At 39.7% G+C, this 25,549-nt stretch overlaps 1 protein-coding gene across 2 annotated transcripts in view; it reads right to left on the bottom strand.

The window, feature by feature from the left end:
- Positions 1 to 25,549, bottom strand: part of kdm5ba (lysine demethylase 5Ba) — a 147,298-nt gene that overhangs the window by 22,828 nt on the left and 98,921 nt on the right. For both annotated transcript variants that reach the window (XM_059950509.1, XM_059950508.1), the window contains exons 17-23: positions 22,422 to 22,572; positions 19,475 to 19,589; positions 18,980 to 19,335; positions 13,678 to 13,816; positions 9,512 to 9,688; positions 6,926 to 7,033; positions 4,196 to 4,705 (exon numbers count right to left, since the gene is read on the bottom strand). In XM_059950509.1, the coding sequence (XP_059806492.1) occupies positions 4,196 to 4,705; positions 6,926 to 7,033; positions 9,512 to 9,688; positions 13,678 to 13,816; positions 18,980 to 19,335; positions 19,475 to 19,589; positions 22,422 to 22,572 (1,556 nt within the window). The remainder of the gene's footprint in view (positions 1 to 4,195; positions 4,706 to 6,925; positions 7,034 to 9,511; positions 9,689 to 13,677; positions 13,817 to 18,979; positions 19,336 to 19,474; positions 19,590 to 22,421; positions 22,573 to 25,549) is intronic.

The raw sequence follows: 25,549 nt of genomic DNA, 5'->3' as shown, positions 1-25,549 counted from the left end.
TTTTCGCAGCCAGCTGATAAGGCACAGTTCCCTCTGCACACTAATAGCCGCTGTGACAGTGATATTACAGCCACGAGGCCCCGCCCCAATCCTGGTCCTAGCTATTAAATGGCTGCAGAAAGTTGTAAACCAGATCCATCACGGGCACAAGTCTCCCCAGCATAAGACTACAAGATATAGGACTGTTTCCTCATACAGTCCAAAGATGTACCAATTGATAGATTAATTGGTCATTGCAAATTTTCCCTTGATTAGGCTAGATTTATATTGGGGGTTGCTGCTGGGCAGTACAGCTCAAAGGGCAGGAAGACCTAATCTGTGCTGTCTCTCAATAATAAATAAATGGACATCCTTCCATATTGAAGTAATGCCCTTTGCCCTGGACTCATCCACTATAGGAAACATACTCTCCACATCCACTCTTAGGCTTTCAATATTTGATAAGCTTCAAAGAGATTCCGAAACACAATTTTCTAAACTCCAGCATGTACAGTCCCAAAGCCACCAAATGCTCGTTATCCTTTCATTCTCATGAACCTCCTCTGGCCCCTCCCCAATCTAACATATCTTGTCTTACAGAAGGGATCCAAAACTGCTCAGAATACTCCAAGACCAATAAAGCCTCAGCATTACACCCTTACTTTAGTACTCTAGTCATTTAAACTTACACAATGAAATAATCTTTTAGCATTTATATTTTCCCTAGCAGCTGATTTACCCCATTGATTTCACATTAGCCTAGGTTAGAAAGTTGTGAAAGCTTGCAGTACCCCATTGGTCTCCAAAGTCCATTGGCTGGCAAGCTCATGAGTCTGAGTCTGTACTCCAGCTTTCAATCATGAACTGCCCACCTCACAACAGATCTACTATGAATCCTAGAAATGATGCAAAATTCCTCCCAGACTGATGAGCAAATAATATAACCATTGAGATGAATTTTAAAACCTTAATATATTCCTATTGTTTTCCCTTTTCAAATTTCCCAAGCATTTTGAACTGTCCAAATCTTATTAATCTTATGAACAAGTCTTGCATAACACATTATCAAATAGCTTATGAAAATCTTGATACATCAGATGACCTATCCCTTATCTATCCTGTATGTTTTCTCACTCTCAGAAACCTTTGCATTGTCAAATAAATTGTCCTGGTCATGTCAACTCTGCCTAATCCTTTGATTTTCTCTACTTAATCATACCATGATTTTCTAAGTACCACATTAACACATCATGAATGAAGGATTGCATCACCTTGTTGGTTTATGATGCCCTGTTTGCCTGGTTCTTAATTTCTGAAAACTGCTGTCATATCTTCTAGCTTAATCTGGAGAATTTTAGAAAGTTAACACAAATTATCTCTGCAACATACTTCATTAGAACTCGGTTAAGTTTTTATTCCCTTACTGCCCAGTACTTTCTCTTTTGGTGATCATGTTCCTCATTGCCTTTAAGCATTTGTCCAAATGTTCATGTGGAAGTCTCATTTTGAAAATGATGGCAAGCTACTTACCCAGCTAGGGGTGCAAAGCTAAACCTAATACTATCTTTAATCCTTTTTATATACTTAAAGATACAGTGCAGAACAAGCCCTTCTAGCCCAATGAGACTTACAGTCCAGCAACCCACCAATTTAACACTAGCCTAATCATATCACAATTTACAATGACCAATTAATTTACTAACCAGAACATCTTTGGACTGTGGAAGGAAACACACATGCAAACAGGAAGAAAGGAAAAACTTTATTTAAACTGGGGATGCTGAAATTCTGCTCCCAACTCCGACGCCCCGAACTGCTACACTTTCATAAGTATACTTACAAAAGTAATCACCAAGTTAAAAAACTGGAACAAAAATAATCTACACTTCTTAAAAATGTTTGCACATGGAATGTGGTAATAATTCTAAGTAATTTTGAGGAGTCATTTCCTGAAGCAGCAGTGATTTTAACAGCAGAGGTGTTACCAGAGTACAATTAGATAGGGAGACCAAGAGTCCTGACCCAGCAACAAAGAAGCTGCATTTTATGGATGGCAAGCAATGGCAGTGATTTAGGATATAAACACTTAGGCAGGTGATTTGGCAGGCATTCAGATTGTTTGCTTTGAATTGGACGGTGTTGAATTTCTTAGAAGAGCCTCACCTATAAAAGCGTGAAGAACACCAACATACAGCAGGCTTGCCTTGATGACAGTGAACAAGCTTTTGGGAAAATTAGTCATTCATCTCAGAATATCTAATCTCCAACCTACTTTGATCTGGTTGACTCCTTTAAACTTCTGGGCAGAATAATGTCCATGACTTTGATGATGCGGGATTCGGAAAGGCAGTGGTTACTAAAGGAGGTGCTTGATAGCCTTGAAGATGGTGTTGCTCAGCATTTTGTGCAACTCTTTGAACCTTTTGCTGCAGTGAGCACAAACCAGTTGTGTTGATTCTACAAGTGTCTCAGTTGACTTCAGTGAAAGTGCAACCACGATTCAATTTATGATCCTTATTCTGAATGTCCGAAATTGTCAGCCTTTAACCTCATGATAACATGGAGACTTTGAAAGGAAAGGTATTGATAGAAAATCACTTCACCTTCCTGCTGGGATTTACAAAGTGGCACTAGGGCAAGGTGATTCACAGCTCTAGAAATCCAGGTACAACTACATGTGAGGTTTGCCCATTTACCCATGATTGTATATGCTCTCTGGGTGTGTAGCTTTTTGCCAAAGTCCGATGGTGAGATGGTAGTTTGATTGGTTACTTCATTTTTGTATAGTTAAGTGGCCAAAGAATTAAGAAAATATGAGGGAATAAGTTGGAGGATTATAGCAAAATGAAGATTAGGGAAATAGGAGCCAATATGGCCTTAATAAGCTCTATTGTATTTTAAGAAAAATTCTTTATTTTGCCATTTAATCAACCCTACTTCAGAAAGTTGCTTAAAATTTATTGTTCCCCTGAAGCTGAAAATATATTTGCCTCCTTATATGCTCCAAAAATCAAACTGAGCACAAAATCCTTTTCTATCCAGGGGCTGATTAGATAATGGAGTCCACTCTACAATTGAGAGAATTCCAGTTAATTGGCCATTGGTTAATCAGGACAGCCGCTTATTTAAAGAACAAAAACTAAGAAAATGGCCAGGGTTAATTTGGACACTAATGGACTTAATTGGGACAGGAAACTGCTAAATAGTGTCAGTTGTGTGAACTTGTGTGGCTGTTAAGACACCACAGTGCTTAGAGCGAACAGTTTTTAAAATAGCATCAGTTGTATGTGACTGTGTTCAAAAAGGAGGGATGTTTGTCACTGATACTTAACAAGAAATAAGCAGTAAGACAATTCAAAACAGTTTTGCTCACAGCAGTTTCAAGCATCCCAGCTTCACGATGCCAGAAATGGAATGAGTGAAAATGAAACATTTCATGACTTCAACAAGTTGAAAACTATGAAGAATCTGAAGGAATCAACAATTACCTTGAATGCTACAATGAAAATGAAGATTTGGAAAGTGCAATCATACAAAGCAGTCCATTATCTACACTTGGTGTCTGCACTGATTTTGTTCATTTACAATCAATCAAACGAACATAGTAGAGTACATACAACACACACAAAATGCTGGTGGAACACAGCAGGCCAGGCAGCATCTATAAGGAGAAGCACCGTTGACGTTCTGTCAGGGTCTCGGCCTAGAGTACATAGATTAATTCCTCCATTTTTAGAATCTAGTTTTATAGTACTGTAGTAGTACTTGTTAGTGTTCTAATTTGCTTTATTTCCATTTAAATACACAATTTGTTACTCAATTAAATGACAATTTTTTAATATACCTTTTTACCCATTTCCATGCAACTTCAATAATTTGGGCAACTGTTTCATTGAGCCAAAATGTACTGGTCCCTATGTGTCCCAGTTAATCAGAATCTGCTGTATTAAACCTTTTGGTCACATCCAAACATCATTTCATGGATTATATATGGTCTTTCATCCTGAATTCTGATTCAAAAATTAAGGACAGCAAGAATTGAAGTGTGCAGCCATTACCATTATTAAACTTAAATTCTGCTGTAGGATGATATAACTGAGAAGGCAGAAAGAACTCAATATAGATGTCATGCTTTGGGGACTAACAAGTGAGTGTCATTTCCTTTTCTGAGAAAGAGATGTTTGAAATAAAGAAATTAGCTTTAGTCATGACTTACCTGCAAGTTGCATTCAGACACCCGCTTTTCTAATTCATTAGCGGCCATTTGTTTTGTAATACCTGGCCAGCACTGGGTTGCTACTTGTGAGGTGATTGGGGCCAAATGCAGTTCATTTGTGCTGAGAAGCTGCTTTGCCCGTTGCTGCCAATTCATAGCTTGCTCAAAAACATAATTTAGTGCTTCACCCTCTGGCAGTCTGACTGGAATCTCTTGTAGCTTTGCGAGGAGTGGGAGGATTTTCTCCAAGGACGGCTTTTCTGAGCGCAGACACAGTGGGCAGAGCCAGGGTTCCTCCCCGTGGCAATTACCAGCTGCAGAGACACAATTGTTATGAAACCAGTCCATGCAAAGCTCACACTGCAGCATGGAGCCAGATGGACCTTTCTGACAAATGCACACTTTCACTTCTAAACAATCTGTATCGGAAAGATACTTCATGGAGTTTGACATTTGGAGGGAACGAAAGGATTCCAGTTCTTTCAGTCTGGCTTCATTGAAACATCTCACCTATAAATTAAAAAAATAAATTATTTTTACACACGGTAATAAGCTGTTGCCTCATACATTAACCATGTTAACAGCACGAGTGTTGTTTCAGCACAGCATTGTGGGCCAAAGGGCCTATTCCTGTGCTGCAACTGTTCTGTTCTATAACATTCCTGGCATAATCAATTTATTTAGCCCATCCTGATTCTAAATTGAATTTAAAGCAGCAAATGCAATCTGCATCTATGACGTGGAGGACAGATTTACTGATTAAGTAACTTTGAGTATATCATCTTCAACCTGTCACTGTTACAGCCAGTTGCTTCAAAAAGGTATCAAAAAGAGCAGGGTGAGTTGCCTCAGTGACCATCACATCTACTGTGATGAAATGCTTTGAGAGCTTTGTCATGGATAGAATTAACCCCTGCCCAAGGATCTGAACTCACAAGAAGACTATAACAGTTGGAAAACTTATTGACTCTGCACTTAAAATTGGAGCGCTTGGACAACAGCAATACATACGTTGCTACTGTTTAATAGTTAAAGCTTGGGTGTTCAACACCATCATTTACTCAGTACTAACCAACAAGCTTCAAAACCTGGGCTTCTGTACCTCCCCCTGAAACTGGATCCTTGACTTCCTCATCCAGAGACAGTCAATGTTGATTGATAACAACATATCCTACTCGCAGACAATCAACACAAGTGTATCTCAATGACGTGTGCTTAGCCCACTGCTCTACTCTCTGTATGGATATGCACAACTCAGACACCATTTATAAATTCACTGATAACACAACTGTTGGCAGAAACTCAGATGGTGACGAGGAGTCGTACACGAGCAAGATAGTTCAGCCACTTCAGCTGCTGGGTATTTCCAGCATTTTCTCTTGTTGATTTCTGATGTTGCTTGTTTTCTGATTAGAAACCACAAAGTAGGAGACTCCTCTTCCTGGGTACCACACATACATGAAAGATGCTAGTGATCTACTTTTTCAAGTGGATGCAGTGCAAAAGAAGCAAAAGTACTAAAGTATTTTGCAGAGCCTCAGCCATGTTCAATGGATTTATTATCTACAACTCCAAAAGACCCAAAGTCACCACACATCACACTTCAACATGCAAATACTCTGATAAACTGAGGATCCTCAATTAAATCACACTGACATCTAAGTTTCCAAATCAGAGGGGGGTTAATATATGGGCCTCAAGGAGAAAACCTATTCAGAAAGAATTGCAGAGATATAAAAATCAAATCTCTGAAAATGATAGTGGAAGTGGGAACTAAGAGAACAAAAAATGCTGTAAACACCAGCCAATAATGAAAATCAGGGAGAAGGAAATCAGGGACCACATGGTATCAAGTTTAATTTAGCATCACAGTAAGCCAAAAGACCTGCTCCTTTGGTATAGATTTCTATATCATCAGTATTATGGAAAAACATTCTAGAAGTTTTTCCATCAAACTGATAGCAATTTATCTAAACAGCTCTAGCAAGAAGCAGCTCTTGAGCCAGGAGAAACACACTACCTTGTAAATTAGATGCAGGATTTTGGGGTAAAAAGATATAATTACATTCACTTGTTCTGCAATAGTTTAAGTGAGAGGGTAAATATTTAATAGGAATTTGAGGAGCAACACTCTTTTTATTACATACAAAGGTGGTATCAATGTGGAATGAGCTGCCAGAGGAAGTGGATAAGGCAGCTGCATGGATTGGAAAGGTTTAAATCAATGGCAAAAGCTGGTAAATGGGACCAACGTGCATGGGGCACCACGGAGGGAATGGGCCAACGAGACTGAACCTGCTGTTATCAGGGAGGTGGTACAGGTTCCTGAACAATTATTACCCTTCGGTGTTCCTGAACCACTGTGGATAACTTCACTCAGCTCAACACTGAACAAATTCCATAATCTATGGATTCAATTTCAAGACCTTTACAACTCATGTTCTCAATATTAATTATTGCTCATGTATATTTTTAATTCTTTGTATTTGTACTATTTGTTGTCTTTTGCCTATTGGTTGTTTGTCCGTCTTTGTCCATTTTTCATTGATTCTGGTATTTCTTTGTATTTACTTTGAATGCTCACAAGAAAATGAATCCCATTTGGTGACATACATCCACTTTAATAATAAATTTATTTGGTTTCTGAAGGGTCTATTTCCGTGCTTTGAAATATGAAATCATTAACTTTATACACTAAACATCATCAACACCATGATCATTATTACTTACGTTTTCCAGCTTTGGACTTTTCCCTTTTCCACTCTGAAAATGTTCTTTGGATTTCTTGGATCTCTTTTTCAGTCCAGTTGCACAAATATCTGACCTGGGACACAGCACCTACATTAACAAAGCATTAAAAACTTCATTAGCAGCAATGTAATAATGGTAAAAGGATGCTGTTCAACCCTCAGAATAAGAATTTGATAACGGTGTCCTACTGTTACTGGTTTTGAGATGACAAATTTATCAGTCTCAGAATTGTGATGTTAAACCAGTGAGTTTTGAAGATTTGGATCTACGGCAACTCGGGACCAAACTCTTAAATCAAGTCGACAGCTCTGGTGCTTGCTGGCATGGAAGCTTTATGCGAGACACTCAGAATACTATGCCTGGGTGAGAGGTTTATGTGCATTGTATACACAATATAACTCCTATTAATTTTAAATCGAATTTAAAGTGTTCCAATTTTTTTCCATGCTGGTACCAGATGGGATGGTTTGAACATCTCAGAAACTGCCGACTTCCTGGGATTTTCAACAGTTTATGGAGAATAGTGCGAGAAACTGAAAATAACCATTGAGCAACAGTTCTGTGGGTGAAAACACACTGTTTATATCAAAAGCAAAAGGAAAATCACCAGACCGGTTTCAAGGTGAGGAAGGCATTCTAATAGTGGTGTGCAGAATCCCATCTCTGAACACACAGCACATCCAACCTTGAAGTGGATGGGCTACAGCAGCAAAAGACTATAAAGATACAGTAGGTACTTAGGCTACATCCACACTAGACCAGATAATTTTGAAAATGCCAGTTTCGTGTAAAAAACCATTGGTGTCCACACTAGGCGTTTTTTAAGAAATATCTATTTCCACATTGAAATGGAGATTTCAGTGAATCTCCTCCTACTGTGCATGCGCAGGACACATTTACAGAAAACAAGTGACATGTTTGGTGTCGAATCTCACTGTGAAAATGCGAATTTGTGCAGTTACAGACTAGAAAAACTTAAAAAGACAGACAGCTGTTGGCTCTTGCACAGGAGGACTTAAAAGTAAAAAAAACACAAATACTGGAGCATATGGAAGCAACCGACAGGGAGTTCACAGACGGTATGAACTGGCTGATGACGAACACTGAAAAACTGACTAACTCTGTTGCATTAATAAAGCACCTTGTTAAATGTGTAAAACATGTCTGCATCAGTGTTATCTTGTATTTCCATACAATGTTACATTAGGCTGTTATACATCTATTGTCAGAAGTACTTGAATAAATAGGTAAACCATCTTCATACAAGAAAGGACAGAAAACAGGGCCAAGTGAGTACACTACTTATTCAGTAAGTTATGGGTCAAAGTATTTGGTGAGTATATTTCTAACTCTTCTGGCTTCAGTCTCGTTGCCATCTGTTCTGAAATTGTTAGATTGTGTGGGGGGTTGCGTTCAGGAAAACAATGAAATGGCGCGCTGCCGTCTGACAGCTTTTTCAGATTTCTCCGGTTACCCCATCCACGCTGATCTGCCCAAGCGGCGTTTTCAAAATTACACAACTTGGACAGCGTTTCTGAACAGCTCTGGCTTCAGGGGCCAAAAACGCCGTTTAAGTGTGGATGGAGGGTAAAAACAAAGAAAAGGCTTTGGTTATGGATTTATCCAGTGTAGTGTGGACGTAGCCTAAAAGTGGCCACTGAGTAATTCTGATTTATCCATTCTCCACTCAAGTAGAGCCAGTTAACAGACAATTCCCCATACTATTTAGATCAGCTTAACATTCGTTTACAAAGTTTGACACGTGAAGCTTAATGCCAATAGGACACCAAGGAGCTGTGAATGATGGAAATAAAAGCTGGAAAAACAATTGCAGAAGCTTGTTAACAATGAGATTCAGCACAAGATTGGAGGATGAAGAATGGGATTACAGTCAGGCAGAAGTCTGGAAATAATGGATTTGAATGGGAAGGATGAGGCACAGGGTAAAAATAAGATTAAGAACTTATTAAGATCGCTGCTCTCTACAGTGGTTGGACATCAAAGGAAGATTACCAATTTGATTCACTGCCCTGAACAAAAACATTAAGAGCTCTGGTAAAGAGACATCAAATAGGCAACAAAGGGTAACCATTCCAATAACCAGAGTTAAGTGTTGTTAAGGAAAATAGCTGCAGTTATCACATCAGGTACTCAACCCAGGATATTACTGCAGCAGTCCCTCTGGGTAGGCCCAACAATCTTTTGCACCTCTCAAATCCACAATCTTCACCAAGAATGGAGGACGAGAGCAACAGACACATGGATACGCCACTATTCTTTATTTGAAAATGTACTTCAGTTTTTCATTCTGCAAACTGCTACCAATAGCCAATACCCAAATGCTTTGACCAGAAATGGTTCAAGGCAGCAACTTATCACTTCATAGGTAATTAGGCAAAATAACAATAATAAATACTGGCCTCACAATTGACACAGATCCTGAAATGTCAATAAAACAAATTGCCATTTCAGTGATACTCAGGTATTAAAATTAAAAAGATATTTTAAGTTAAAAGAAATTAAAGGTATTAAAAGAACATGAATAGAATACTCTCCACTCCTTACTTCATAAAGGGAGCAGGTAGAGTTAGTCAGAAATATTTTAGCTGTACTTTCTTTCCAATTTTCAGCATCTTCAAACAAGGACTCAAGTTGAGAAAGTGGATCCAGATGTATTGGGAATACACGACCTCGTGACACAAGTTCCACCAGGGTATCGAATGGGGGAGGTTGGTCAGAACTCTAGAAATAAAAGATACAAAGGAAAGAAAATAATGATCCTGCATAGACTGATATAGTTAAAAAGTGAACTTGCAAAATTTATTAATTCTCAAAGGTGGGACTGAATGCAAATATTTTACATTTTAGTGGCTAATACCAAGAAGGTATTACTGAAAAGTACATGTCAAAAAACTTAAAAGATATTATAATAAATGAATTCATACAGTACTGTTAGAAAGTTTGTGAATCCAAGAGAATTTTCACTATCTCCGCATAAATATGACCTAAAATGTGATCAGATCTTTATGCAAGATCTAAAACTAGACAAAGAACTAACATTGACAATATTACAGTATACTTGTTCATTTATTTATTGAGAAAAATGATCCAATATTTTATGTATATGTTGGAAAAAAGTATTAAACCTTTGCTTTCAGTAAGTGGCGTGATCCCCTCGAACAGCAATAACTTCAGCCAAACATTTTTGGAAACTGTTGATCAGTCCTGCACATCAGCTTGGAGGAATTTTAGGCCATTCCTCCTTACAAAACTGCTTCAACTCCAGAACGTGGGTTGACTTCCTTGCATGAGCTGCTTGCTTCAGGTCCTGCCACAATATTCAGGACTTCGACTCAGCTATTCCAATACACTAATTTTCTTCTTTTTAACCATTCTGTTGTTGATTTACTTTTGTCTCTCCTTTCATTGTCTTGTTGCATTATCCAACTTCTATTAAGCTTCCCTGATATGCTACCCTGATATTCTCCTGTAAAATGTCTTGACACAATTTTGAAATTATTGTTCCCTCAATGACTGCAAGCTTTCCAGGCCCTGAGACAGTAAAACAGCCCCAAACCACAATGCTCCTTCTACCATGCTTCACAGTTGAGATGAGGTTTTGGTGATGGCATGCAGTGCCCCTTTCTCTGCAAATGTAGTGGTGTACATGTCTGCCAAAAAGTTCAACTTTTATCTCATCTGTCCACAAAACATTATCCATGAAGCACTGTAGAACATCCAGGTGCTCTTTTGCAAACTTGAGCACTGTTTTTTTTTTGGGAGCAGTAGTTTCCTCTGTGGTGTCTTTCCATGAACATCAATCCTGTTCAGTGTTCTTCTTATAGTGGGCGTGTGAACAGACTTTAGAAAGTTCTAGAGATTTTGGCAGGTCTTTTGGTGTTGCCCTTGGGTTTTAATTCACCTTCTTCAGCATTGCACGTTGTGCACGGTGTGATCTTTGCAGGATGCCCACTGCTGGGGAGAGGAGAAACAGTACCGTTTCCTCTATTTGCAGACAATTTCTCTTATTGTGGACTAATGAACACAAATCTTCAGAAATGCTTCTGTATCCTTTTCTAGCTTGATGCATCTCTACAATTCTTCTTCTAAAGTCCTCTGGAAGTTGTTTTGATCGAGGCATCATGCACATAGAACTCTTTCTTGAGAAGAGCAGGCTGTCAATAACCTGACTTTGTCTTTTTTAACGTGCAGGGCACCTCTAAAACCTGCACCTCCAATCTCATCTCATTGATTGGAACACCCAACTCCAAATAGCTTTTGTAGAAGGCATTACCCCAAAGGTTCAAATACTTTTCCCAACAAATACATGTAATACTGGATCATTTTTCTCAATAAATAAATTAACAAGTATATTGTTTTTGTGTTATTTATTTAATTGGGCTCTCTTTATCTAGTTTTAGGACGTGTGTGAAGATCTGATCACATTTAGGTTACACTTAGGCAGAAATTGAGAAAATTATACAAAGTTCACAAACTTTCTAGCACCACTGTAGGCAGTCTCACCTCCATATTAGAGAATCAAACTTTATTGTGCATTAACAGCTTCCAGTGACATGAACCAAAATAATTCGCCAAAATACCAAAATAGAGAAGCTATTGAATACACCATTCATCTTTAACAATGGATTTTTACTAGAGTTTTGATGATTTATTCCCCAACTATATTTCATAAATTGTATAAGAGATTAATATAAATGCTCTCTCCTGTGCTTAAATAAAAATCCATTATTTACTGTACCTAATAAAATGGCCACCGAGTGTATGTTTGAGGTCTTCTGCTGCTGTAGTCCACCCACTTCAAGGTTCAATGTGTTGTATGTTCAGAAATGCTCTTCTGCACACCACTCTTAAATGCATGTTTATTTGAGTTATGTCACCTTCCTGTCAAGCTTGAACATAACTGGCTATTCTCCTCTCACTGAGAAGGCACTTTCACCAACAGAACTGCCGTTAGCTGGATTTTTTTTGTTCTCCGCACCACTTTCTGCAAACTCTAATGCATGAAAATCCCGAGAGATTAGCCGTTTCTGAGATACTCAAATCACCCCACCTGGCACCATCATTCCATGGTGAAAGCCACTTGGATCACATGTCTTCCCATTCTGATGTTTGGTCTAAACAACAACATAACCTCTTGACCATGACTGCATGCTTTAATGATTTGAGTTGCTGCCATACGTTAGGCTGATTAGATATTTGCATTGATGAGGTATACATGTGTATCTAATAAAGTGGGCACTGAGTCTGTATTTGCTGTATGTGACTACAAGTATTGCTTTTTGCTCCTTGACTCCTGAGAAACAGTGTTTTGTTTAGCTGTATACAAGTGCATGGTTGAATGACAATGAAATTGAACTAGGTACACCTTAGCAACCATATCAACCGGCATAGCAACTGAGGGACTTATGGATATTTGACAACAGCCTGATCTGCTGGTTCTATAAGCTTGCTATTAGCAACACATATCAAAAAAAAAAAATCACATTTCACATTTAACTTAACTTGACCTGATCTCCCACTGCTTTATCAATCCTTCCCAGCATCTTAAAATGGCTCTTTTTATTTCCCTTATCAATTCTGGCATCAATTTACAATGTTAACTAAGTAACACACACAAAAGCTGGAGGAACTTAGCAGGTCAGGAGTATCTATGGAAACAAACAGTTGACATTTCAAGCTGAGGGATGGGAAGGAGGTCAAGCCAGAAGGTGCTAGTGAGACAAAGTGAACAGGATAGGTAAAATGCTGGAGAAGGAATCAGTTCGAGAGTAGAGTGGACAAGGGAGAAAGGGAAGAAAGAATGGCAGAGACAGGTGAGGAGTTAACTGAGTTTTTCTTTCAAGATACTGCCTACAGTATTCCAATAGAAAAATCATATTCCAAAACCACTACTTAGCTAATTTCTAAGTTTTGTCAAACTAGCTTTTTGTGGTTCAAATACTCCTATTGCATTCCTTGATAGGCTATTTTACTCTTTTCATTGAAAACAGACAGATGTCTCTGGAATTATATCAAAAAATAACTGGAATGTCAGAAATATTAAAATATTGTCCTATGGTATGATCAACAATAAATGAATGTTTTATATTCTAGGTAGGTGCATTGAGATGGGATTAAGAACAGAAACATAAGTGCACTGTTCAGTATAAATTATATTAATCTATATTTGCCATTATAGGAGTTTATGGATTGAGAAACAAACTAATTTTTAAAATTCATTAAGTAGGCACCTAGTTTTGGTTGGAACTTATGATCCACAAATTCCAATCGGAGGACAAAATATGTTGGCACTAGGACTTAACCAACACTAGATTTGGGTGTGGATCACGATGAAGGCAGTTGTATAAACTCAAATGGAGCACTCCCATTCTTCAGTATAATTATTACAATGTGGAATATAAAATTCACCATTTTCGTATACAACTGTAGCTAGAAACTTGTTAACTTTCATATCTCCATAAATAGCCAATGATTAACTATAGTCATTGATACACCCTGCAAGGCATAAAGTTTATATGCACAACACACACAGCAGGCCAGGCAGCATCTATAAGGAGAAGCACTGTCAACGTTTCGGGCCGAGACCCTTTGTCCTGCTGTGTTCCACCAGCATTTTGTGTGTGTTGTTTGAATTTCCAGCATCTGCAGATTTCCTCGTGTTTTAAGTTTATATGATAGGGGATAACATTTTTCAGTTTGGTAGAAATAACCTGAAAAATCTCCACTTCCTGAAGCCAGATTTCAGCCTTCTTTACAGCCTCCTTCAATGTAATAGCACTGGGGATATAGGCAGGAATTATTTCCACTTCTTCCAAGGCAGCGGACAGAGTTGTCAAAGAGTACGGTGGCCTGTAGGAACCAAAAACACATTGAAGAATCCATACCCTCCATTTATTCTGGCAAAGTCACCCATTTCAATCTTGATGTTTTTAAAATTCAGAATTGAAATCACATTACAGGTTTTCCCTGCTATTCGAAGGTAGAGCGCTCCTATGAAATGGTTCGTAAGCCGGAATGTCATGAAGTGAAGAAGCAACTACCATTTATTTATACGGGAAAAATTTGTGAGCATTCGCAGACCCAAAAAATAACCTACCAAATCATGCCAAATAACAATATAAACCGAAAATAACAGTAACATATAGTAAGAGCAGGAATGATCTGATAAATACACAGCCTGTATCAAGTAGGAATACTTTTCTACAATTATTGCAGCACTGTCCACCGTAAAAAAAAATCTAACGTAAGCGCTCTCGGCAACACTCGCAGCAAAAACACTTGGCGCAAGCGCTCTTGGCAGAAGCGCTCTTTCCAGTAAGCTATGAAGCTGCCAAATCATACCAAATAACACATAAAAATACACAGCCTATATAAAGCAGAAATAATGTACGTCCAGTGTAGTTTCACTTACCGGAATCAGGAAGACAGTGAGCACACTGATGGTGTGTTAGGCTGAGTCATCGGAGGTTTGGGTGGTGGAAGGTAGAGAAGACTGGGGTGTCATCTCATCGTTGTCTGTTTCCATCAGGACAGGCAGGTCACCTTCTTCTATGTCTGCCTGCCTTGATGTCGAAGGTCAAGTTTCGTCGTCTACTGTGGCTGATGTGGAAGGCTTGAAAAACAACTGTATGCTGACTGCTTAGCCTCGCACGTTTTTCTATCATACAGTTCTTTGTAAGCTCTCAAACCATCCTGCAAATATGCCCTAAACCTACATATTCTTTCAAAATTTAAGTCATACTTTTCTGCAATCATTGCAGCGTTGTCAATCACAGCGAAAATCTCATGCAATTGCTTCACATTCAGTTCCTGGATGACTTCACTTTTGGGCTGTTCGCTACTGCGTTCGGCTTCAATTGTTATCCTTTCCTCTTCATCAGCTCTTCATCTGTCAGTTCTTGGTCATGGGTTGCCAAAACCTCTTCAACATCATCTTTGTCAACTTGCACAAGCCAAACTCACTATGTCCTTACTTCGTTCACCATGATCGAAACACTATTATGTCTAGTTTTACGCCCTTATTATGTCTAGTGTAACACCCTTATGCGTTCTTTTAGGCTTTTTCTAATACCTTAGAACTCATCTTGCTAACGGATGCACAAAATAAATCGACATAAAGCACAGATGCTCACAGGCTCATGTTTAAGCAATGCCAGCTAGAATGCAGTTCCGTGGGAGGAGCTTGGCTGCTCAGCACGCACACTGCTTTTGTTGGGGCGCTACCTTTTTCGTGCACTGCAATTTTTCATAACAGTTAAAACACCTTCTGTTAGCAAAAATGGGTAACTAATGTAGGTCTTTCATAAAAGCAAGGTGTCGTAAAGCGAATGTTTGAAAAACAAGAGGACACCTGTAATTGGTAGCAATCAGTTTATCAGATGCTGTCTTAATTATTCACATTAGAGGGCATCCAGGAAATGAGTATCCCTACAAGGAAATGGTGCTATCCTATTTATATTGAGGACCAGAATATTTTGCTATTTATGCACTACCAGCTGTGTGTAAATGTGTATGCTTGCACTGCAGCTAGATAATGTTCAAGAAAAACTCTTCAACTCAGCACTATTTTTTGCATGCTCCTTTCTTAGGAATCAGCTTCCCAAGAAACTTCCCAAATGGATAGCAGCCTAATTCATCCCTTCCCATTACATTTATCTACCAGCTGCTACAATTTGTTTGGTACAGGCACGACCAAACAAACTGTTGGGCAAAGACACATCTGAAGAATTGATGTGATCGGTCTCTACACTTCCCAACCAGGAAAGCTTCAAAATAGGGAACTGGTGTCAAAATAAAATGCTCGAAATTATTTAAACTTGGCAAGATAAGGTGTTACATTTTACATTCACTACTTACCAGATTAATTTTCAAGAAACCTTTACTCAATTTTCAATGGCCCATACTCTGCACTCTTACAATTCATTTCACCATTTAGTCCAGAAGTTACCAACCTCTTTTTAATGCCATGAACCAATAGCATTAAGGAAGGAGTCAATTGTCCCCAGGTTGGGAGCCACAAAATTAACTAATTACCTATTGAAGAACAATGGCTTCTGTCTCCACCACATCTGTAGACAGTGCACCTAGTGTGTATAAAGTGTTCCCTCATGTCATTAATTCCCTTCTGTTTTATACCTTGAGTCGTCAATCCCTCCACGACATGAGGGTTTGAGACTCCAACCATTCACTCTGTTGAGAGCCCTCATCATTTTACACACTTTTTTCATGTTTACACTTAGCCATTCCTCCCCTAAAGAAAGTAGTTTCATTGTCTAATCTATTCTTGCAACTGCAGTTCTATCTGCCATTCCACATAGAGGGCGACACCTATATGCAATGGGTTGCCAAATGGAATGGTAAAAATACAGTATTTAGAAGACAAGGAAATAGGAAGGGGTGAGAGGGATATCAGCCAATGGGCCTAGTTCAAAAGATACATGGGGCAGCATGGAAGAGTTGGGCTGAAATGCCCGTTTCCTTGCTGTATGACTGACTAAAATGCACCACCTTACACTTCTGCATTAAATAATGTGTGCACTGTGTCTGCCCATTCAGCCAAGCCAAGTACAACTGCTATTAACTTTTACAGCAATTTTCAGTATTGGAGACAATAAGAAGGAACTTTGGGTGACAAGTAACCAATACTATTTAGCATTGACACACCATTCAGCAGAGCCATACTACTGAATTCCAGAGGTGAATTAAGTATGAATGCACTTGATAGGAAGCCCTAATGAAACTAAACGATGGCAGAGGGTGGTGGAGGTGTGGGGCTGGAGGGAGGAACTTCGTAGGTCAAGCAGGGGACTAAACTGTCAATGTTTTGAGCCAAGACACCCCCATCAGAACTGGAAAGGAGGGGACAAAAGCCAAATAAGAAGGGTGGGAAAAGGAAAGGTGTACAAACCAGAAGGAGGCGAATGGGAAGGTGAGTGAATGGGGAAGGGTGATGAAGTGAGAAGCTCCGTCAATGACTGAAGTCATACAAGGAGGAAGATGACCTCACTTGCCTTAGTCTCCTTTCTCAGTTGCAGGCAACTGCTGCTCCTCTTCACTACCACCACCACCTCCCCCCCACCAAGTCTAACCATCTTCTGCTGAATCAATTATTTTTCTTATGCTGCAAGGCATAAACAGGTAAACTTACTGACAATTTAGCATGCTCTGTTGCCTTAAACTATTGAGTTCCATTCAGAGCAGTGAACTACTTATCCAGAGACTGAATTCCAGCACTGAAGCTGGGGTCTTCAAGTAGCAGTAAACAAAGAAAGTTGGATTTAAAGAGCTAAAATCAAATGATGGCAACCTTGAAACTAACATACTGATTTTAAAACCCATCAGGTTCTCAAATATCATTGGAAAATGAAATATCTTACTAACCCAGTCTAGGCTTGATTCAACCACAGTGCATCAGTTTGGTTTGAGTCTTGACAGGCTGCTGAAATAGCTTAGGAAATACCCAGTTCAAGGAAGTGTTATGAACTCATAATTATATTATGTCTCAGTGGCATCTACATGCTGCAAACTGTATCGGGCAATTCCTCATGGATTCAGGAAGGCTTGACAAACGTTCAGACTTGCTCTTCTATTGGAACATTAACAGCTACAGTAGATAACTGCCATACCGTGAAGATTATACCAAATGAGAGTCTGGCTAACAACTCATAAAATTCAATCTAACCCCAAAGCCATCCAATATTTTAAAACTTAACTGGATCGGCCTCATATTGTGATATGATAGTTGGTAAGAGGTCCGTTACTTTGTGTTGCAAGATACATCTGGCAAGGTTTTTCACTGATCTTCTGTGATGGAATACTCACAGCATGTTGAGGTACGTGTGATTCAAACTGTACAGATTAAGTCTGACACCATCTGGTATAAAGTGACATCCTGCCTATCACAATAAACAGTAAACCCCGCTTCCGCCTTTAGCGATACACAGCTGTTGCATTATACATTGTCATGATGCTAATATTGCACACTTCTTCAGCAATATACCCCAGAACCTTGATCTCTTCGCTAATGGGCAAAGAAAGCAGATAACCGGGAACAGGATCAGAGGGTACAGCCTCAGAACAGAAAGATATCCATTTAGAACATGGATAGGGCAGAATTTCTTCAGCCAGAGAGTGGTGAATCTGGAAAATTCACTACCATAGATAGGGATGGAGGCTTAGTTATTGATATATTGAAGGCGGATATCGACAGGTTCTTGATTAGACAGGTATCAAAGATTACAGGGAGAAACAGGAGAATAGGTGCAGAGGAATAATTAATAAGCCATGATGGAATGGCAGAACACTCGATGGGCTGAATGACCCAACTCTGCTCCTATGTTTTATGTTCTAACATTACCACCCTCAACTATTGGAAAGTACACCATTAACAATTCTAACCTATTGTTGGAACAGCTTATCTAGGTGGGAGAATTTCAAAGGAACAGTCACTGTCCAGGGTAATCAGGGATCAGTAATAAATGCTGGCTTTGCCGGTGGTACTCACATGCCAAATAAGCACTGACTGATTTCCTTGTCTGGTGATTGCTATTTGTGAAAAATGGGAGATCTTCAAGGGCTCTATTTAGAAATTCAGAGCAGAATAAGCCCTCCCAGCCCTTCAAGCCCTTCAAGCCCCCTAATTTAACTCCAGCCTAATCACCAGACAATTTACAATGATCAAATAACCAACTAAACAGTAGGTCTTTGGACTGTGGAAGGAACCCAGAGAAAGACGTACAGATGACGCTGGAATCAAATCCAATACCTATAGCCATATATTGTTGCACTAACTGCTATTCTACTGTAGCTCTGGTAAATATTTATCTCTCAAACATTAAACCAATATGGTAATTTCTATTCACCTTCCTGTTAACAAACATTGCTCCATTCCATTGATTACAAAAGTGCCCACACTTGCTCACAAACTTTAACGGTTAAGAAAACGCTCTTGTGAATATGATGAACTAGACAGAGATGTGCTTGCAACTTTGTGCGGTTTGCTAGTTCTCTTACCTAGATTTCAGCAGATTGTGAGCTTTCTCCTCCCAGTGTTCAGAAACTGTGAGGAGCTCCTGAAGGTGAGCCATGGCCTTCTCTACAGCTGGGTGAGGTGCTAGTCCTACCCCCGAGTCAATCAGCCGCCTCATGTCATCCAAAGCAAAAGACTCAGGTGCAGAGTAAGCTAACTGAACTTCATCAAGCCACCGGGCCTGCTCTAGGTGCTCTCGAAGGTACTGGATCTGTGGTAGTTCAATGTCAAACCCAAAACTGATATCCAACAGTTGCTGCAGCTCAAAGGTATTGGGTACTTCGTCAGCAAGAACTTTTGCAGAGCGTAGCTGAAAATCTTCCACAGAGTTTAAAAGTTCCTGTGGAGATTAGAAATCCACTTTTCAATTTTATACTAGTTTGTTAAGAACCAATCTTACAGTGACAATACATAGAATTATTTTAGTGATGCGTTAAGTTTTAAAGCAGTTTAAAAAGCACACCCAGGGCTAAACATACCTTTAGTAAGGAAGCCTGATCAATGATACAGGGGAGGCCATAGAGTTGCTTAACAAATGCTTGAAGTTCTTCAAATGTCAGACGATTTTGGGATTTTCCTCCACCAGAACGGTACCTGAAACACAACAGCCAAAGCTTCCACTTTCCCAACTCAATCCAAGCAAAAAACACCCTTTTAACCTCTTCCTTCAAGGAAAATATTGTCCTTTCGCTGGAATTAAATTCCTATACTTTTTAAGTAATCTTTTCAAATAACAGTTTTGTCCAGAGCAGCAACTTAAAATAGGATCAGAAGTGATCATTTATCACTGATCTCTTCACAATTTTTTTTTTGAAATACAGTGCCTTGACAAAGTATTCAGTCTGCAACCCTATGTAGGGTACTTACGGTATATACCCAAAATGAGTATTACAACCAGGGATTTTGATCAACTTAACTGAGAATTTGTGTTTCAAATCACATGCTCCTTCCTCACCCCCCTCTTTACAGTAGAGATTAGGTGGATGTGGAGAGGATATTTCCTCTAGTGGGGGTATCCAGAGCTAGAGGGCATAACCTCAAAACTGAGGGACGACCTTTTACAACATGGGTAAGGAAGAATTTTTTTTAAAGCCAGAGATTAGTGAATCTGTGGAATATTCTGCTACAGACTACAGTAGAGGCCAAGTCCGTGGGTATACTTAAGGCAGAAGTTGATAGTTTCCTGATAGGTCAGGGCATCAAAAGATATGGTGAGATGGCAGGGGTATTGGTTGAGTGGATCAGCCATGATGGAATGGCGGAGCAGACTTAATGGACTGAATGGCCTAATTCTGTTCCTATGTCTTATGGTCTCATGGACTACAAGACCTACTTTCTCATCTTTACTGCATCTTCTACATGACTTTTGCAAAGTCTTGATGGGCAAGGATATGCTTTTATTAAAAAAATAATCAGTACATGTGGCATAAATCTAGTAATGTACATCAGCCGAGTAATACCACCTTTATTGTAATATATGGTGGAGGTAGCATCATGCTATGGGGATGTTTTTCAGCAACAGGGACCAAAAATCTGCTCAGGATTCATGGGAAGATGAATGCTGCTAAATACAAAGAAGCCCTGGGTGAAAACCTGCTGGGTTCTGCCACAAAGCTTACCCTGGGGAGGAAGTTAGTCTTCTGGTACGACAATGACCCAAATCACACTGCCAGGGCAACTATGCAGTGACTTCAAAGGAAGAAAATTAATGCCCTTGAGTGGCCCAGAGTTCTGACCTTAACCCATTTGAACAACACTGACAAGATCTCAAGGTTATTTCCCACTGCTACTTCCAACTAACCAGCACAGCTTAAGCAATTTTCCAAAGAGGAATGGGAAAATTTTGCTCCATCCCATTGTGCAAGGCTACTTGGAATTTATCTAAAAAGATTATTGGCCATAATAGCTGTGAACTAAGTACTTCAACTAAGTTCAACTAAGTACTGAGCAAAGAGGGAAATTAAGTACTTTTGAACTGCTGACAGTTGTTAAATACTTAGTTATTCATGCTTACGATTTTATGTTTTTAGGCTCTACTGTGGCCTATGGAGCACGAGATCCACAAATAAAAATTCTCAGTAAAATTGATCAAAATTCCTGCTTCTAACACTCATTTGTATGAATAAGTTGGGGACAGTACTTTCTCAAGGCACTGCATGAATATACATGTCTAAATATTGATATGTTAGAAAAAGCCACTGTTAGTTATGCTCCCAGGACGTGCATTCCTTTAAATGCGTTTATTTTAAAGTATTTTCTTTTTCCCAACAACACTTGCCCTGAGCAGTTGAAAGATGATGCCATTCAGCCCAAATATACCCATATGTGCTCTCTGTACAGCAATATATTGAGCCTCATTCATCTAATTCCTTGGTTATTTTCCCTCAACTTCCTGTATAATGCTCAGATCAACTCTGCATCAACAATCCTTACCAAGTTGAGTGTTCCAGTCTGGAGTCACTGAAGACAGCTAGGACCTGGAGTAAGACATTGAACCTCAAGCACACTATCTGTACTATTCAATAATCTCCATTGATAGTGGATTCAACTCCACTTTTCAGCCCGTTCCCCTACACCTGGACCACAGATGAAAAAATCTGTCTTCAACAGTCTTGAAGATATTCAGTAATTCAGCTCGCATAGCTCTTCAGGAGGTAGAGAACTCCAATAATTACTGATCCTCTGAGAAGAAATTCCTCCCTACCCGTGTTTTGAAGGGGACAGCCTTTCGTTCTTACTCACAATGTCCCATGTGCTAAAAAAAGTTCTTCCCCCATACCTTCTGGTGGTGGGTGCCGATATCTTTTTTTTGCTGGTGGGGTGGGGGGGGGGGAATATTTGCATTCCTGCTGCTTACGCGGGGGAGGGGCGAGCTGGGGGTTCTAACATTTAATTGTCATTCATCCTTTGGGGCACTCCTCTGTTTTCGTGGATGGTTGCGAAGAAAAAGCATTTCAGGACGAATGTTGTAGACATTAAATGTACCTTTGAAACCTTGCTAACTTTCAAAATGAAATTCCTGAATCTCTGGAAAACCAAGTAAATCCTGGAAGTTTAAATAGGAAAATGCCCACGCTTTGGAATATTCAACATACACATCCCCACTCGAGATTACTCAATGGCAAATGAAATTAACTCATGTCTGAGCCATAAACAGATGCTTCCTACCTAGTGTGGCAAATATAAAATTCATCTTTTGGCTGCAGACTCATAAGAAAAGAAAAATACCTTTATAAGAATTTGATTCACTTTCAATTTGGAGGGTTGAGTCAAAATCCAAAGTTTTCCAAAATAATAGGAACTAGACCAGTTTTTAAAAAGGCAAATGTCAGTTGAAAGCAACTGAGCAGTACATGAAAGCCTGGTCCAACACCGACAGCACACTCCTCATACGAGCTACTGTGTAAAATTTACAAATTTACACACCTGGTTTGCCGTTTATCATTAAGTAGTTGCTGAGCAACAGAGGCACACTTTTCTGCCTCAACAATAGCTTCCCGCAACTGTTTCAATAAATCATTTTCTGGAAATTTTTCCTTCTCTGCTTCCTTTAACAATGATTTGAAATCAGAGATACCTGACGAGATGTAAACGATAAAGACAATAAGAAAAAATGACAACTTTCTCATTTTGTTTTTAAAGATAAAGAAGCCAATATTTCAAAACTAGGAAATCACAATAATTTTCTTCTTTAAAACATTGATGTGTTTATTGATTACAACTTTAAAAAGTGAAATGCAAAAATACCTTGGTTGAGAAATGTCAAGCAACTTGAAATTAGTCAACACAAATTATCTTGCAATTTCTTTATGGCCAACAAATCTGAGTATAGATTGTAAGCAGAGCGGCAACTGGAAATAAAAGCTCATCCAATTTTTAGAATTTTGGTATTTAGAAATCAAAACCAAATATTGCATGAGAAAGATCTAAAATTTGAAACACTACAGGGAAAACAAAACCACGCAAAAGGCTATGCAATAATAAGGTAATAGCTGGCTTTACTCTAAAAAGTGTTGATTAATCTCTTTTTCCTTTATGATATCCCATTACTCAGGATATGTCTCTTCTCATTGCTACCCTCGATGTGGTACAGGAGCAAGCTTCTTCCACTCTGTCATCATATTTCTGAATGAACAATGAACCCATGTGCACTACCTCACTTTTTTTTTAGTGTTTATTTATAGTAATATGTAGTGTTTTGTATCAGGTAAGGAAAGGAAGCAGTGATAGGGGACTCGATAGTTGCGGGGCAGACAGGTGATTCTGCGGACGCAAGAAAAAAAACTCGGATGGCCATTTGCCTCCCAGGTGCCACGGTCCAGGATATTTCTAATCGCGTTCATGATATCTTGAAGTGGGAAGAACAGCCAAAGCACGTGGTACATATTGGTATCAACAACATAGAGAGGAGGTCCTGAAAACAGACTGCAGGGAGTTAGGAAGGAAGTTGAGAAGCAGGACATCAAAGGTAGCAATCTTGGGATTACTGCCTGTGCCACATGACGTGAGTATAGGAATAGAATGAGGTGGAGGATAAATGCATGCAGGGATTCAGATTTCTGAATCATTGGGACCTCTTTTGAAGTGGACTTGACCTGTACAAAAAGGACAGGTTGCTCTTGAATCCCAGGGGAACCAACAGTCTGGCTGGGAGATTTGCTAAGACTATTGGGGAGAGTTTAAACTAGAATTGCAGGGGGGTGGGAACCAAATTGGAGACACGGTGGAAAGGGTGGTTGGCCCACAAATACAGAAAGCATGTAGGCAGTGCGAGAGGGAGGATAGGCAGGTGATACAGAAGGGATTAGCTCAGACCAGTGGTTTGAGATGTGGCTATTTTAAAGTTCATAATACTCCTTGCAAAGTGGATGACCTTAAGAGTGTGAATCAGCACTTGGAGTTATGATTTAGTGGCTATTAGAGAGACCTGGATGGTTCAGTGGCAGGAATGGTTACTTAAGAGTGCCAGGCTTTAGATGGTTCAGAAAGGACAGGGTGGAAGGCAAAGGAGGTGGGGGCGTGGAACTACTGATGAAAGATAGTGTCACAGCTGCAGAAAAGGAGGAAGTAATGGAGTCATGAAGTCTACTGAGTTTCTGTGGGTGGAACAGGAAGGGTTCAATAACTCTACTGGGTGTTTTTTTTTATAGACCACCCAATAGTATCAGGGATATCAAGAAGCAGATAAGGAGACAGATTCTGGAAAGGTGTAACGATAACAGGGTTGTCGTGGGAGATTTTAATTTCCCAAATATTGACTGGCATGTCCCTAGAGCAGGAAGGCTCAGGAAGGCTTCTTGACACAATATGTGGATATGCCTACAAGAGGCTGTACTTGATCTGGTATTGGGAAATGAACTTGGCCAGCTGTCAGATCTCTCAATGGGAGAGCATTTTGGAGATAGTGATCACAATTCTATCTCCTTTACCATAGCATTGGAGAGGGATAGGAACAGACAAGTTAGGAAAGCGCTTAATTGGAGTAAAGGGAAATATAAGGCTATCAGGCAGGAACTTGGAAGCATAAATTGGGAACAGATTTTCTCAGGGAAATGTACAGCAGAAATCTGGCAAATGTTCGGGGATATTTACAGAAGTTAGAGAAATCAAAAGGATTTGCCAGTGGCCACACATTTTAATTCTACATCCCATTCCCATTCTGACATGTCTATCCATGGCCTCCTCTACTCTCAAGATGAAGCCACACTCAGGTTGGAGGAACAACACCTTATGGGTAGCCCCCAACCTGATGGCATGAACACAGATTTCTCTAACTTCTGTTAATGCCCCTCCTCCCCTTCTTACCCCATCCCTTATTTATTTATTCCCCCTTTTCTTTCCTCTCTCTGTCCCTCTCACAATCACTCTTTGCCTGTTCTCCAGCTTCCTCTGGTGCTCCCCTCCCCCTTTCTTTCTCCCTAGGCCTCCCGTCCCATGATCCTTTCCCTTCTCCAGCTCTATATCCCTTTTGCCAATCACCTTTCTAGCTCTTAGCTTCACCCCTCCTCCTCCTGTCTTCTCCTATCATTTTGGATTTACCCCTTCCCCCCTACTTTCAAATCTCTTACTACCTTTTCTTTCAGTTAGTCCTGACGAAGGGTCTCGGCCCGAAACGTCGACTGTACTTCCTATAGATGCTGCCTGGCCTGCTGCATTCCACCAGCATTTTGCGTGTGTTGTTACAAGGATGTTGCCTGGATTAGGGAGCGTGCCTTATGAGAATAGTTTGAGTGCACTTGCCCTTTTCTCCTTGGAGCGACAGAGGATGAAAGGTGATCTGATAGAGGTGTACAAGATGATGACAGGCATTGATTGTGTGGATAGGCAGAGGCTTTTTCCCCAAGGCTGAAATGGCTAACATGAGAGGGCACAGTTTTAAGGTGCTTGGAAGTGGGTACAGAGGAGATGTCAGAGGTAAGTTGTTGCTATTTTTTTTAAATGCAGAGAGTGGTAAGTGCATGGAGTGGGCCGCCAGTGACAGTGGTGGAGGCGGATACGATAGGGACTTTTAAGAGACTTCTGGATACATACAGAGAGCTTAGAAAAATAGAGGG

Source organism: Hypanus sabinus, chromosome 25, assembly GCF_030144855.1.
Source record: "Hypanus sabinus isolate sHypSab1 chromosome 25, sHypSab1.hap1, whole genome shotgun sequence".
Lineage (NCBI taxonomy): Eukaryota > Metazoa > Chordata > Chondrichthyes > Myliobatiformes > Dasyatidae > Hypanus > Hypanus sabinus.
This window is presented reverse-complemented; position numbering and strand designations above follow the sequence as displayed.